Consider the following 15,317-nt stretch of genomic DNA (forward strand, 5'->3'; position numbering starts at 1 on the left):
TGTGCAACGCGGCATCCCACTTCTTTTTCTACTCTGGTTAGAGCCTGTTTGTGCTGTCCTCTGAAGGGAGTAGTACACACCGTTGTAGGAAATCTTCCATTTCTTAGCAATGTCTCCATGGAATAGCCTTCATTTCTAAGGACAAGAATAGACTGTCGAGTTTCAGATGAAAGTTCTCTTTTTCTGGCCATTTTGAGCGTTTAATTGACCCCACAAATGTGATGCTCCAGAAACTCAATCTGCTCAAAGGAAGGTCAGTTTTGTAGCTTCTGTAACGACCTAAACTGTTTTCAGATGTGTGAACATGATTGCACGAGGGTTTTCTAATCATCAATGAGCCTTCTGAGCCAATGAGCAAACACATTGGACCATTAGAACACTGGAGTGATAGTGGCTGGAAATGGGCCTCTATACACCTATGGAGATATTGCACCAAAAACCAGACATTTGCAGCTAGAATAGTCATTTACCACATTAGCAATGTATAGAGTGTATTTCTTCACAGTTAAGACTAGTTTAAAGTTATCTTCATTGAAAAGTACAGTGCTTTTCCTTCAAAAATAAGGACATTTCAATGTGACCCCAAACTTTTGAACGGTAGTGTATATTCTCTTTTCATTGAATGTAATGTTCTTATTGGATCAGTTAAGTTCAGTGCATTGCACATGTACACATTGTTTTATCCCAGATCTGCAGTGGTTAACCATGGGATGTGGGACCAACTCAGAGTCGACCATGGCGGGGAGTTTTACATGTGCTTGTACATGCAAGAGATGCTGTCAAGACATAGACACAACCCTAGCAGGCCACCTTCAAACAACATCTACAAGGGTGAGGTTTTTGTACATCATTGTACACATTGACAAACAGTTAAATAATATAATCAAACACCTTTTTATTATGGCAAATAAGGAGTGAAAGCATTAAAAATTGGAATTAATTTCCCAGACTAATCTATAATCTATTACGTTTTCATTTCCTCTGAAATCATGTTTTGTGTTCAACAGAATCTTCAAGTGGAAAGGATTTGGCCTGAGGTGAACAATCGCATTAACTACCCATTGAAACAAGCCCTGGTACACCTGCTGGACCAAGAAGTCCTCAACATGGAGGACAATATGACTAAATTCTGCATTTCCAACCTGACATGTCAAATAAGCCACATTGGACAAGGTAGAGTGGTGCAATCGTGGAATGCACACAGGATCCCAAGTATGCTAAACTGAATATGTACAACACTTTCCAGCAATTATTTTCACACTTCAAGCACATACAGCATAAACTACAAAATGACATTGCTTTGTCAGTTGTTTGTTTCCTTGTTTCAGGACGTGGGATACCCAATGAACTTGCAGCAGGTGGCTGTCCTGCTAAAATCTCTGGAGAGCCGCTGCCCAATGCTTCTGTTGTGGTAAACGTGTATGAGAAGGAGTTTGGATTCTCGCTGACTTGGGTGTCAGTTTTTGGAACTGGGTTGGGCAATATGGAGAAAATCAGATATTGCGATATTCTTGTACTAATACCTCGATGACAATAATGTGGTGATATTATAGGGTTGACAATGGGTGCTTGACAAAATATCTTTACAATGAGATTTAAGATAAATAATCTTCAGTAATGTAGATATGACTAAGTGGGTAAAGGCAAAAAATAATAACCCTGCCCTTAAAAAAATCAACCTAGGCATACAGATTCATTTAAAAATGGTATGTAGCTGCCACAGCACCTACAACTTAGTCAGTAGAATAATTTGACAAATAAAACTTTGCTTTAAACGCTGTTGTATTGAACTTTTTTTAGGTGAAATAAAATCTTGCATTCAATGACAAAGTATTGTCAGAAGGGCAGACTTTTTATGCTTAATTTAAACTATGATAACTTCAAAATTCTAAAAAAATATAAAACATAAAAGTGCAAATTTTGAAACTTAGCTTTCACAACATTGAAATATGGGTATAAAAAAGTTATATAAGTGGTATTATAAAAGTACACGCATGAAAGTGCTTTAACTGTAGACTCAACATGTCTACAACATTCAAGGAGAATAAAACACAAGCGACAAAACTACGCTATTGTGAATAGCCTACATAATGTACAATATTTCAAGAGTTTCCAAATGCAAACAATTTAAGAAAATATACAACATGAAATAGTACAAACACACTATTGAAATATGAGCAAAAAAAGAGTTTGCTTAAACTGTAGAATTGACATGTTACACAACTGAGTTGAAATTGAACACAAAGAACAGTAAAACTATGCAATTATGCATGATTACACTGTATTACTCCCACAGTATGCTTCCCAATACATCCAATGCATCAGAAAGTCCAGTTAGTTTTGAATCTTGTCACCAAAATCATCAGCTCGACATTTTGGGCAAAAGGTAGAATTGCTCTGAAACTCTTCAATGCAGCTCCCACAGCCAACAAGGCTTTGGCAGCACGATGAAACCACAAATGGACCTGCCAATTTAAATCAGATAACAGTTTTAAAAACCACAGTATTTGATTGAAATGAATTGCTATATTTGGTCTTTGTTCTTCATGGAAAGAGTTAATTAGTTGTACTTTTATATGTGTATACAGACTAAGCTTTGTCTATGGTATCATCTGTTTATTAACTGTGTCCCCATTTGTGGTTGTAGAACCCCTGACCTGGGATTTTCCATACTTATCTAGTTATCTATTGTCATTGGTTGCTAAATAAGACATTGCAAAGTGTATGTTTTTTTAACACCTTCTGAATTATGGGTAATACAGGTTTTTAAAGAAAACAATATAAATATATATAAAAAAATACTTTTGCAGACAACACAGACAAAGGCATGTCTAACAGCTAAAGCTTGGGGCTCAGTCAGGGACAGTGTTGTTCTGCGGTTGGAATTTGAAAACTCCATCAGCTCCTTCATTGTAGTGGACACTTCTTGCAGTCCCTGGGCTGCCAGGACCACCGCTTCAATTCTATCAAAAACGCCATCGAGGCCTGTATCTTCTCGTCAACTGCAAAATAAGCACAATATGCAAAAAGCAAATTATATCCAATGAATACAACAATTTTAACTCTGTCAATAGCTACTATGGTCATTATAGACCTTGTATTTAATAGCCAGATGGTTTTATGCACAATGTTACCTGCTGTTACTTCCGTTAATCTGGGATTATAATTTGTTATTCAGAATTATTTTTGATTAACACATTAAACAAAATTAAAGTACAGAAATAACATCGACACTAAATCTCATGCAGTCCTAGAAACTGGACTCAAGAAGAATTGCAACATCTACACCAAAATCAGTCAAGTAAATGGTTGTGTATGAGAGTCTCTATAAAGTCTTTCCCTGGAACAATTTGTGACTATTTGTAATGAGACTTGTATTGGCAAAACATCTTACAGTTGCTCCTCACCTATGAATTTACGAGAACATACAATTATGCGACCATAATAATGTGCATTTTCCAAATTAAGTACCTCAGTCTCCTCTCTTTACTAGCTTGTAACTGCAAGAAGTGTTCTTCCTGCACAGCAAATACTTTCCTTGCATTTTTCTTCCAAAATGCTGATCCTGCATAAAAAAAAAGTATGGTCCATTAATTGTGCAAATGGTATGACACGTCTCAGGAGATGGGCAATAACTCCTACTGCAAATAAGTTAATTTGAAGCATTGATAAAAAAGTATGCTGGATTTATATTTACTATTTCATATTTCTTTCATATAAACAATACAAAGTCTTCAGCTATACCTCTGGTTCCTTCTGAGTCCCAGATTTGGTTTCCCTGGCCGTCAGTGATGATGCGTGAATCCTCTTGTTCAAGGGCGTCATTAACTTTGTTTTGAATACACATAACAGAAGCCTCAAATTCCAAGAAATGCACAGTCATTGTTGATAGTCTCCAACTTGCCCCCAACAAGCTCAGCAATGAAAATGTTCCTGTTTATTGATATTAGAACACAATTATTTTACTCATTGTTAAGGCCATATTCATAATATCCTATCAAATGAATCCAAGTGAATTATGCAAATATAGTACAGTGACTTGATAACATAATGTAAACATTTCATTGAAAGCTCATTCTTCTGCAGATAAGTAGCTCAGTGTAAACTTTTAATCGGTGCACTCCTAAATCCTAATGTACTTTGGGAAGTCTAATCACCAAAGACTTTGTACATTTTATTGAGCTGTACAATAAATCTTATCTGCATATCTGCAAGCATGTCTCTCCTGTTTGAAATATTATCAGTGTCAAATATGCTAAAGTCACACTTGTGAATAAATGTTACGTGTCTGCACGTAGTTATGGCTAGCATAACAAGCAGAGCATTGCCTCGGACACAACTGTAATCGTATAACATACTCTCAACATTGGTGTGATGCTAAGTTTTACTTGTCACCTTTGGAATGTTTTTGTCAGGGTAGCTCTTGGATTTGCTGAAGCCCTTGCAGCAGAACCTGCAGCAGAACCTGTGGCAGCGCTGGGTGGGCGGTGGAAAGAAAAGCGGGTAGGGTTGTGGACTGGCACATTGCTGACGTCGGGAGCTGAGTCCTCCACGCTGCTCCCGCCGTGCACCTCGTAATGCCCCCTTACTGTGAGGTCTAAAGTGCTAAAATGGCCATCAGGCCCAGGAAATAGTGCTATAATACTGTCATCAGTAATATAGAGACTCCGTCTGTCTGCCCTCGATCTCGTGTTTCTCGCTCCCTCTCAATGCCACCTCAAAAAATGCCTTCATGTGTCCACATGAACTGTGTGTTGTCTTGTGCATTATGTTGTGATGTTGTATTACCATGTTGCTGTCTGCATTGTTTCTTTTCGAGATAAGCGTGTGGTGGCGCTGTTCCATAGCTGCCGCCCGGAGGCTTGCTCCAACCTAAGTCAAATTCCTCGTATGTCATACCTGGCAAATAAAACTGATTCTGATTCTGATTCTGATTCTGGAAGTAGCGTTAGCTAACAGCTAACGTTACGACAGTGGAATTTTACAGAATAATGAAAACTTATTAGAGGCAAACAATAAGTTACCTGGAAGATTCTGGCAATTTTTTCTGCAGTCATGTCGTTTTCCTTGACAGTCACCCGTTTACGTCCTCTGGACAAGATAAAACTCTCCATGATGGTTTGGAAGGCTAACGTTTGGTTAACCTGAAGAAATGAATCAAGCTAACAAAACAATAACTTCCAGTTCACACAAATCAAACAAATTAAATATCAAAATCGGTCCGGGCCCGTTATTTCATTTCCTATTTTTGGTCTGAGCATAAAATCCATTATTTGTTTTTTGGGATCAGATTTATGTACGAAAAACGAAATAACGGACCATGTTTTCATTTTCCGATTTTGGAACCTCAATTGAATATGAAAAGAACGAATGATACACGGATTAATTCATTCAAAATTATTTTCAACATTTCGACTTAATTCTCAAAATCCAAAAAGACAACAACTTCTATCTCTGATTTATGGTTTTATGTCTGGCACTAATACTGAAAGTTCAACTTTATTCTCAACAATAAAGATCATCCTCGACTGAAATCCAACTTGTGTGTAAACCAGCTTTTCTGTTCTCACTGCTTCCTCAGGCCTTGTGTTCAACACCTGCTTTATTTTACACTTTTTATTCTACAATCACATATTTACACATTTCTTTGACTCATAAACCATCTTACAGAATTCATGAAACCAATAAAAAATGGCCAAAGTGACCAGTAATTATCCAAAAGACTTTTCACACAAGATAGAAACATCCGACTTCCGGTTGGGCAATGTGGTGTTGAGACGTGCGTTGCATGTGCTCCGATTACTTTCTGATTATTATTACCAAAATACACTCTATCTGTACCCACTCTTTAGTTTTTGAGAGTGGCGTAAATTGTAGCTACTCGAGCGCGACAAGAGGATGAGCAAGGTGAGGAGAAACAGCGGTAAGGCGTCGACTCAGGCTCCGTGTCACGGTGCTAAAGGCTGTGCTGGCAACATGGCGGACAATCCTGCATCTCCACTAACCACTGACACGCTGATCTGGGAACTTGAAAAATTTAGGAAAACCATGACTGGTGAACTCACATCTTTACTGAACGACTCTCTGGAACCTATTCGCTCATCAGTCCAATCGATTGAGACAACCCTGACGTCTCAAGCATCCACAATCAGAGAAATGGAAACTAGCCTGTCTGACCACAACGGTCGGATAACCCAGGTGGAACACGACGTGGGTCAGCTACAATCCAATTTAAAGTCAGTCATTCAAGAAAATGCTGCGCTCAAGGCTAAAGTGGAATATTTGGAATCAAGATCGAAGCGTCAAAACCTCCGAGTGCTGGGATTACCAGAAAACATTGAAGGGAAGGACCCTAGGGACTTTGTGGCGAAAATGTTTTCTTCTCTGCTTGGTGAAATACTCTCTGCCCCGCCGGAGCTTGACCGCGCTCATAGAAGCCTTCAGTCCAAGCCTCGGCAAAACGTTTAGATGAACCCCTAAGTCTAGGAGAAGTCACTTCCTGCATTTCTCAAATGCAGAATAATAAAACATCTGGCCCAGATGGTTACCCAGTGGAGTTCTTTAAGAAATTCTCTGCACAGCTCGCTCCTATACTTTTAGAAGTTTACAATGATTCTCTGGAACGCGGTGTTTTGCCTCCAACACTCAATCAGGCTTTGATTTCTCTAATAGTAAAGAAGGATAAGGACCCTAATCTATGTGGTAGCTACAGACCCATAAGCTTGCTTAACAATGATGTAAAGCTGCTGGCAAAAGTGCTGGCGCGTAGACTTGAGACTTGCCTCCCTAGTATCATTTCAGAAGACCAAACAGGTTTTATCCTCGGCCGTCAGCTGTCCAGTAATGTGTGAAGGCTTTTGAGTGTGATTCTTTCTCCCTCTGCTTCTCCATCCCCAGAGATGGTGATTTCCCTGGATGCAGAGAAGGCGTTCGACCATGTAGAATGGCAATATTTATTTGCGGTTCTACATAAATTTGGTTTCGGCCCCAAATTCATCTCTTGGATTCGCCATTTGTATACTGCCCCTGTAGCTAGCGTCAAAACGAACTCTGACGTTTCTTCTCCCTTCCCTCTCACACGTGGCACTCGTCAGGGATGCCCCCTTTCACCTTCACTATTTGCACTGGCCATCGAACCCCTGTCTATAGCTCTCAAAAGCTCCCCAGCATTCTCGGGTATACTTAGAGGAGGCATGGAGCACAGAGTGTCACTGTATGCCGATGACCTATTGCTATATGTACAAGACCCTGTAAACTGTGTTAATGCAATAGTGGATCTGCTGAAGACTTTTGGCACTTTCTCAGGGTACAAACTGAATATTGCTAAACGTCTTTGTTTCCCTGTTAATTAGTCCACCAAATCCATCCCCCCAGGAGTTCTGCCTTTCTACTTCTCCCCCAATGGTTTTAAATATCTAGGCGTGAATATCTCTCATTCTCTAAGTTCTCTTCATAAAAATAATTTCATTAAACTGACTGAAAATATCAAACTAGACCTTCAAAGATGGCGCACACTACCCCTCTCACTTGTTGGCCGAATTGAAACTATCAAAATGAATGTTTTGCCTCGAATACTTTTTCTTCCCAAATCGTTTTTCAAAGCATTGGATACCATCATATCGTCCTTCCTCTGGGCTGGCAAGAATCCAAGGATCCAGAAAAGAATTTTGGAGAGTCCCAAACTAGCAGGAGGTTTTGCCTTACCCAATATGTTGTTGAATTATTGGGCCGCTAACATCCAAATGCTAAAGAAATGGTGCCATAGCCCAGATATTGTGTGGTGCACCATGGAAGCTAACTCTTGTACTTCAACCTCACTCCTTGCATTACTCTTTGCACCCCTTCCTACGCAGCTCTCCCAATACACCAATAAATCGGTTGTTCTCTCATCACTGAAAATCTGGAAACAGTTCAAAATTTGGGACTCCAAAAGTGGATCTATTCAGATATTTCCAGTTACGCAATTTCAGCAAAACACATTTCACCTCATTTCCTGTATTACATGAAAAAACTCTGATAGAAGGTATCATGTCCTCCTCAGCATCACAAAATGGCATCTCCTCAATCTATAACCTCTTTTCATTTCAACACTCTCCTCCTTCAGGGTTTAGGGGTGTTTGGGAAAGGGAGCTAGGTCTTGCACTAGATGAGGATTGGTGGAGAGAAGTTTTACTCAGAATTCATAGAACATGTATCTGTGCACGTATGAGACTCATTCAATTTAAAGTGGTCTTCAGACTTCACTACACAAGGGCCAGACTGAAAAGACCATTCCCTGATACAGATGGTCTCTGCATCAGGTGTTCTCAATCTCCAGCAGACCATACACACACCTTTTTCTCCTGTCCTAAGCTACACTCTTTTTGGACCTCCTTTTTCTACACCCTCTCTGTAGTCCTTAATATCCCTGTGCCCCCATGCCCCTTGATTGGTATATTTGGTGTGTATTTCCTATTGTAGGAAGATTAAATAGCTACCAAGCTGATGTTATTGCATTTACCGCTCTGATAGCCAAACGCCAAATACTGCTACAATGGAAGAGCCCAAAGCCGCCTAGCCCAAAGTCCTGGTTAGAAGATGTATTGTCATTCTTACACCTAGAAAAAATCAAACTTACTGTCAGAGGATCCCTGAAGAAATTCCATAAAACCTGGGACCCGCTCTTTTCTTATGCAAACTATCTATCCTGAGCCAATGGTATTTATTTTTATTTTTATTTTTATTTTTTATTTCTTTCTTCTTTCTTGAAGGAGGGAGATGGGTGGGCAAGTTAGACAAATGGAAGATACATGTTCAGTATTCTGGTTAAAGGGTGACGGAGGGAGGGGATGGGTGGGAATGTATGTTCTTCTGTTCTGTTAAAAAAAAAGCAAAGAAATGTCAAACCTGCTACCCTTTGTTATTTCCAATAAAGCCTGTAATAATTTATGAGAACATAAACATACTTTGGAGACAAGATAGAACCATCCATTAACTTTTTCTACCCGGTATAACAAGGACACATACTGTGTTCTGGAGACATTATGGGATGGAATAGGCCTCACTCTTAAATGAAGCTTCATCACACAATGAAATATTCAGCTATATGTTTTCTGGGGCTGCTCATCAAATACTAATAAATGTGTATCTGATTACATAATCAACACATTAATTAATACATCATGACACACGTTATGTAGACGATATCTATTTAAACCTCTGTTAAACCCACAGACATTTATTATAACTTCCAGAAGAAATCAGTTTCTAAAGACACCAAATATGTCAAGATGAAGTTTGATTCACTTTGCATATGATAATAATTGGAATAAAGTGTAAATAGTCACCACAGGAAACAGATTCTGTAGAAAATGAGATGTAAAATATATGAATATGTACATTTGTTCTCTTTATTGAAAATGAATCAATACCTGAAATGAGATCAGTGATTAGTTTACTCTGACAGGAGAGATGATCAGAGGGGCAGAGTTTTTACCACCAGCATTATTACAGGGACTGAAGAATGGGAAGAGTTTCTCAGTGAAGGAGCAGCCAGTAAAGGAGTAGATAAGAGCTGCAGCATCTACGTTATAAAAGGAGACCAGACCCTCCTCATAGTCCACAAACACCCCCACCTTCTGAGGAGGAGACTTCAGAGAGAGAAGGACTCGAGGGTCAGCAAGAGCTTTGTACTCATTTCCATTTCTCAACCATGTCGTCCAGTAACCATTCTGAGGGCTCAGTGTGATGTCTCCCTTCCTGTCGATCGACTCTCTGGCCACTCCTAAAGTCCATCTAGTCTTTCCTTTAACTTGAACCTCAAAGTAAAATCTGCCTGAAGAGAAACTCTGTTTTCCTAAAACATCAACACACTTAGAAAATCTCTCTGGGTTGTCTGGGAGATTCTTCCTCACATCACCATGACTCACTTGTTTCGCATCATCAGACAGGATAAGTTGAGGATGTGCTGTATCAGGATCAAGAGTCACATCCACTGCATACTGCTGGACCACCTTCAGCTCGGCTTCAAGCAGCTTCTTCATCTCTTTACTGAGTGTCTCCTCCAGCTGAACCACAGCTTTCACCACAGTCCCCTCATATGATGATGGACGGATGCTGACCTCTGTCCAGTCCTTGGTGGGTGAAAGTTGTTGGATGTTTAGGGACTCGACCCTCTGGAGAAGATGGAGGTGGTCTTCAGAGCGTGAGAGCTGCTCCACCTCAGTGCTTCTCTTCATCAGCTCAGAGATTTCCTGTTCCAGCTCTTTGATGAAAGCTTCGGCCTGTTTTTCTGTTGTTTTCTGCTTCTCTTTGATGGTGTTGATGAGCTCATTCAGGCCTCTCTCAACAGACTTCATCAGAGAAGTGAAGACCTGAAAACCTTCTGCTATCTCTCTGTCTGCATCTTCCTCACTGATGTTGACTGAGTGTTTGATCTCCTGAATCTTATGTCGTCTCTTCTGGATCATCTGTTGAATTTTAACCTCTGTCTTCCCCAGCTCTGCCTTCTTTCCTTCATATCCTTCTTTCAGAGGAACAACATCATGTGTCTTGTGGTCTGAAACATGGCAGAGCATGCAGACACATGTCTGGTCGGTCTTACAGAACAGCTCCAAAGGTTTATTGTGCTCCATACACATCCTGCCTTCCAGGTTCTCCACAGGGTCGATCAGCTGATGTCTTTTCAGACCTGACGTGGTCAGATGAGGCTCCAGGTGAGTCTCACAGTAGGAGACCAGACACACCAGGCAGGACTTCAGGGCCTTCAGTTTGGTTCCAGTGCAGACGTCACAGGGAACTTCTCCTGGTTTGGACACTTGTTGCTCTGAGCTGCTGCTGCTGGCTTTCTGTTGAGCTGACTGTCTGAACTGAGCGACCATCTCAGAGATGAAAGTGTTGACCCTCATATCAGGTCTTCTGGTAAAACGCTCATTACACAGGGGACACAGGTACTGGTCATTAGTATTCCAGTGTTCAGTGATGCAGTTCTTGCAGAAGTTGTGTCCACATGGTGTGGAGACAGGATCAGTGAACACATCCAGACAGATGGAGCACAGAAACTGATCTTCAGACTGCAGATAGTTTGCAGCAGCCATATCTACACACTGTGGGAATAAAAAGAGAAACATCATATTCCAAATCTGTGAACAGACTGATCTCAGCCTACGGTTACTTTAGCAACAACTAAGTTAGAAGTCCCCCCCACAGGTATCTATCATTTATTGTCTATCTGGTGAAGTCTTACTTGATTAGACCTGAGGGCTCAATGGCAGGAGCATCTGGTCTGGACTGGGACAACCCTCCGTTTTCCAGCTGGCATTTTGCCAGATTCTTGACTGAAGTTAATTATGAGGCAGTCCCGCCCAACCAAAACACCACAAACTGTCCCAGCCTATCACACCTCAGCTCTACCCAAGCCCCGCCCTCTTTGCCCATATTAGGATTACCCGGCTCCAGTAACTGACAGAGACAAACTGCAGGTTTCAACTTGTCCCTTCAGAAACCTCTGGATGTGGTTTTACTCAGTCTATAGTTCAGGAATAACCCTTGTGTTGTCCTCCCAGGTCAAAAACGGAGAGTAATTGTACATTTTCGAACCTTTTTCAGACTTTTTGTTTTAGTTTTTACTAACACCCCCTTACTAGTTTTACACTACTTCTTGGAATCCATGGTCAATAACCCTCCTTTATATAGAATTGTACCTAATATTTGAGTTAAAAAAGCAGAAATTATGAGTTTTGACTTATAGTTAAGATCAGAGGAATGAAAGTTATCAATCATATTTGCAAAGAGCGTTGTATTGAATCCAATCCATTTTTTGTGGTAATTTGGTTCAAAAGAAACCCATATTTCAGATATAGACATTTTTTAAAGGGATCAGATTTGACCCAAGGACAACAGGAAGGTTAAATATCCCTAATATTAATAAGTATCTTTTATCTTGTTTTTGAGGACGTGTGTCCACAAATCAAAACCAAGACAGATTTACACTTTTGATGGGATGAAGGTTGTGAACACACCTGTCAATCAAAGCAGCTCTCGTTGGGACACTCCCTCATATCTCAGCAGTGAAGTCAGCGGAGATTAAAATCTAACTTGTTTCCTGGTGCTGATTAAATCTGATCAACTGAACATAAAAAGGCTCATTTTGGCCAAAACGTCCCACATCATAGAATAATTACTGAGTTACTTCAGATCTTACAATAGTGCTGAAAGAATGAACCACTGCTCTCATCTTAAAGTAGATCATGTAGCCCCAAAATCTCCCAAATGATAGGCGAGTTTCTCCATCAAAGGTGTGTGATGTTACCTGTTAAAGTCCCGTTCAGATGAGGTCAAAGAGACGTCGTCCCTTCATCAGCAGACACTGACAGATGCTGCTGCTGTCTGTCTTCATCTGACTGACATCTGTCACATCACCACACCTTTATATCCAGAAAGGTCATGTGACCTGAGAACAGGACCCGGTCGGACCTGTAGGGCTGCCAGTCAGCGCTCTGATTGGACAGTTTTCAGGTTAATTATATAATGAGGGAGGAACAGTCTGACCTCATAACAACATGTACACACCTCGAGTTTGGAGCAGGAATGTTGTCCGTCAGCGTTGGCTGACTCATGACGACATGTACAGACCTCGACTTTCATTCCAAGGACAGAGACGTTGGACTGTTGTCTGTCCAGTGTGGCTCCGCCTCTTTACCACAGCTCATATTAATAATAATAATAATAACACATACTTTACATTGTACTTAAAGACACTTTACAGTACAACCAGCACATATAGCACATTAAAAACAGACAAAGCAATAAAAGCAACACATAAAACATTTGAGAGAATATGAATGCTGTTTGTTGATAGTTGTTGTTGATGCTGTTGTGTAGACCAGTTTTTATTAAAGACCAGCAGTGCTGACAAAGCTCTGCTTTCTGAACACATGTTGATTATGTAATCAGATACATATAATACAACCTGTTAACAATGAAGTGTAAATCAATCAACACAGGAGATGGAAATAAATCAATAAATGAAATAAGTGGGAGGAGAATGCTATTCAAAATACTATCTACGACTCCCCCCCCCCCCCCCAACTCGACAGCACACTGGCTGACCCCCCCCCCACCCAAATAGGGCCCCAGAAGGTGATTGCTGCCTGTGGCTATCAGACTATATAACTCCTCCTCAAGCATTACACACTTAGAGAGTCACAACTGGACTAATAACACACACGTCTACATCTGAATCTCAATATTCTTGGACAGTTATGTGCAATAATTACTCAGTTCCATGTGCAATATCTATTATTCACTGATGCACTCATGTTCACGCTGTACTTATGTTCCTACTGTACTCTATATTTACACTATACTCATAGCGTTTAGCAACAGAATCTTTCAACCATGGCCGTATCTACCATTAAAGGACACGGAGGTCCAGATCTCCTCTGTATCGCCCTCACCCCCCCCCCCAAAAAAAGAGATGAAACTGCCTAAATAAAACTTGTACAACACCAAGATACGACTTGTTCCTCTGTCTGATCATCTTGTGTGGGTGGGTGGGTGGGGGGGGGGGGTCGGACTGAGTAGGCGGTGAAGTGGATGTTGCCGTGGTAACTATCCAGTATATGACCATCACCATTGTTTTTGGGTATAGTGTCAACAAACAGCTTTTCTTTCTAGTGACTACAGCAGGTACTTAACAGACAAATTAGTGTATATAACTAGTAGAAATTTACTTTTCAATGCTATTTATCTCCAGACATCTGACAAAAAGCTCCCTCGCTGTCGCGCTGCATATAAACAGTGCAGTGGCCGTTGATGCCATCCAATACTAATGTAATGTTAGCTAGTTCCACTTCGATGAATGCTAACGTTACCTTATATGGTGTGCTAGCTGGTTAACTGTATGATTAATGTTGATATCTTAACATTATGAGAGAACAGTAACCTTTAATGTAACCATACGCTGGTACTATATAAATAGATCAACTGAGTTGTGTTTAATGTCTTCACTGAGACAATCTGAAATGAAGAGACTACTTCAGACAAAGCTTTCCCTTGGGAAGGGACGAGATGAACAAGATCATGATGAGACCCAAAGAAAAAGGAAGGCACTGTATTCTCACAAAGTATAAAGTATTCTGGTTCTGATTAGTTTACTCTGACAGGAGAGATGATCAGAGGGGCAGAGTTTTTACCACCATCATTATTACCAGTATGGAAGAATGGGAAGAGTTTCTCAGTGAAGGAGCAGCCAGTAAAGGAGTAGATAAGAGCTGCAGCATCTACGTCATAAAAGGAGACCAGACCCTCCTCATAGTCCACAAACACCCCCACCTTCTGAGGAGGAGACTTCAGAGAGAGAAGGACTGGAGGGTCAGCAAGAGCTTTGTACTCATTTCCATTTCTCAACCATATCGTCCAGTAACCATCCTCAGTGTGATGTCTTCCTTCCTGCTGACCGACTCTCTGACCACTCCTAAAGTCCATTTAGTCTTTCCTTTAACTTGGACCTCAAAGTGAAATCAGCTTGAAGAGAAACTCTGTTTTCTTAAAACACTGGTACGATTAGAAAACCTCTTTTTGCTTTTTGGAATTGTCTTCCATACATCACTATGATTCACTTGTTTCCCATCATCAGACAGGATGAGTAGAGGATGTGCTGTATCAGGATCAAGAGTCACATCCACTGCATACTGCTGGACCCTCTTCAGCTCGGCTTCCAGCAGCTTCTTCATCTGTTGATGAGCTGAGCTGGAGGATCCTTAAGAAACTTGAGGCTTTGTCCAAATCCCTCAAATAGTTTTTGTAAATCCTCAGCCGTCGTGTCGAACGGTGTGACAGTTACTGAGGCGTCGTATCGCTCTCGTTTGGTTGAGGGCTAACTCCTTTTATACCTTCCCCTCAGTAACCTCCCCCATTCCTACTAAACCCACTTCTGCCGTATAATAACCCCCGTTACTATCAGCAGGGCGGATGGTTAGGACTATATTAATTGACACATAGTGATTTGCTAACTTAACACTTTTTAAAATGAATTAGTAAAATTATATTTAGTAATAATTAGTTTTATTTATTTTTACTAGAGTCTTAACTACCCTCACGGGGGGAAACTTCTGCCCTCGGAAAGCTGAGGGGTGAGAGAGAGAAATTAAATGACTAAAATCAAGGAATACAAGTCTTTTGGTCTCCTAGCTCACAACAAGCTCAGGTAGTTTTATTATTTAGTGAATAATCAAAAAATAAGTACAGAATACAGAAATAACCTTTTCCCCTTCTGCCCTAAAAGCAGAGAGTATCAAAATCAGAGAATAGAAAAAACCCGATAAGTGGGTATGCGC

General features: G+C 40.5%; 1 protein-coding gene, 1 long non-coding RNA gene and 1 pseudogene across 2 annotated transcripts; all 3 read right to left on the bottom strand.

Moving 5' to 3' along the window:
• Positions 1 to 15,317, bottom strand: part of LOC116684617 (zinc finger protein 420-like) — a 52,665-nt pseudogene that overhangs the window by 22,271 nt on the left and 15,077 nt on the right.
• Positions 1,359 to 12,391, bottom strand: LOC116684616 (uncharacterized). The gene is made up of 4 exons (XR_004330798.1): positions 12,290 to 12,391; positions 8,887 to 8,894; positions 5,937 to 5,941; positions 1,359 to 1,370 (listed from the first exon to the last, which is right to left on the bottom strand). It is a non-coding gene; the product is annotated as an uncharacterized LOC116684616 (long non-coding RNA).
• LOC116684614 (E3 ubiquitin-protein ligase TRIM21-like) lies at positions 9,397 to 11,096 on the bottom strand. The gene has a single exon (XM_032510133.1). It carries the CDS (start codon positions 11,073 to 11,075, stop codon positions 9,429 to 9,431), a length of 1,647 nt encoding a protein of 548 aa, XP_032366024.1. The 5' UTR covers positions 11,076 to 11,096; the 3' UTR covers positions 9,397 to 9,428.

Source organism: Etheostoma spectabile, unplaced genomic scaffold (assembly GCF_008692095.1).
Source record: "Etheostoma spectabile isolate EspeVRDwgs_2016 unplaced genomic scaffold, UIUC_Espe_1.0 scaffold00019357, whole genome shotgun sequence".
In the NCBI taxonomy this organism is placed as follows: domain Eukaryota; kingdom Metazoa; phylum Chordata; class Actinopteri; order Perciformes; family Percidae; genus Etheostoma; species Etheostoma spectabile.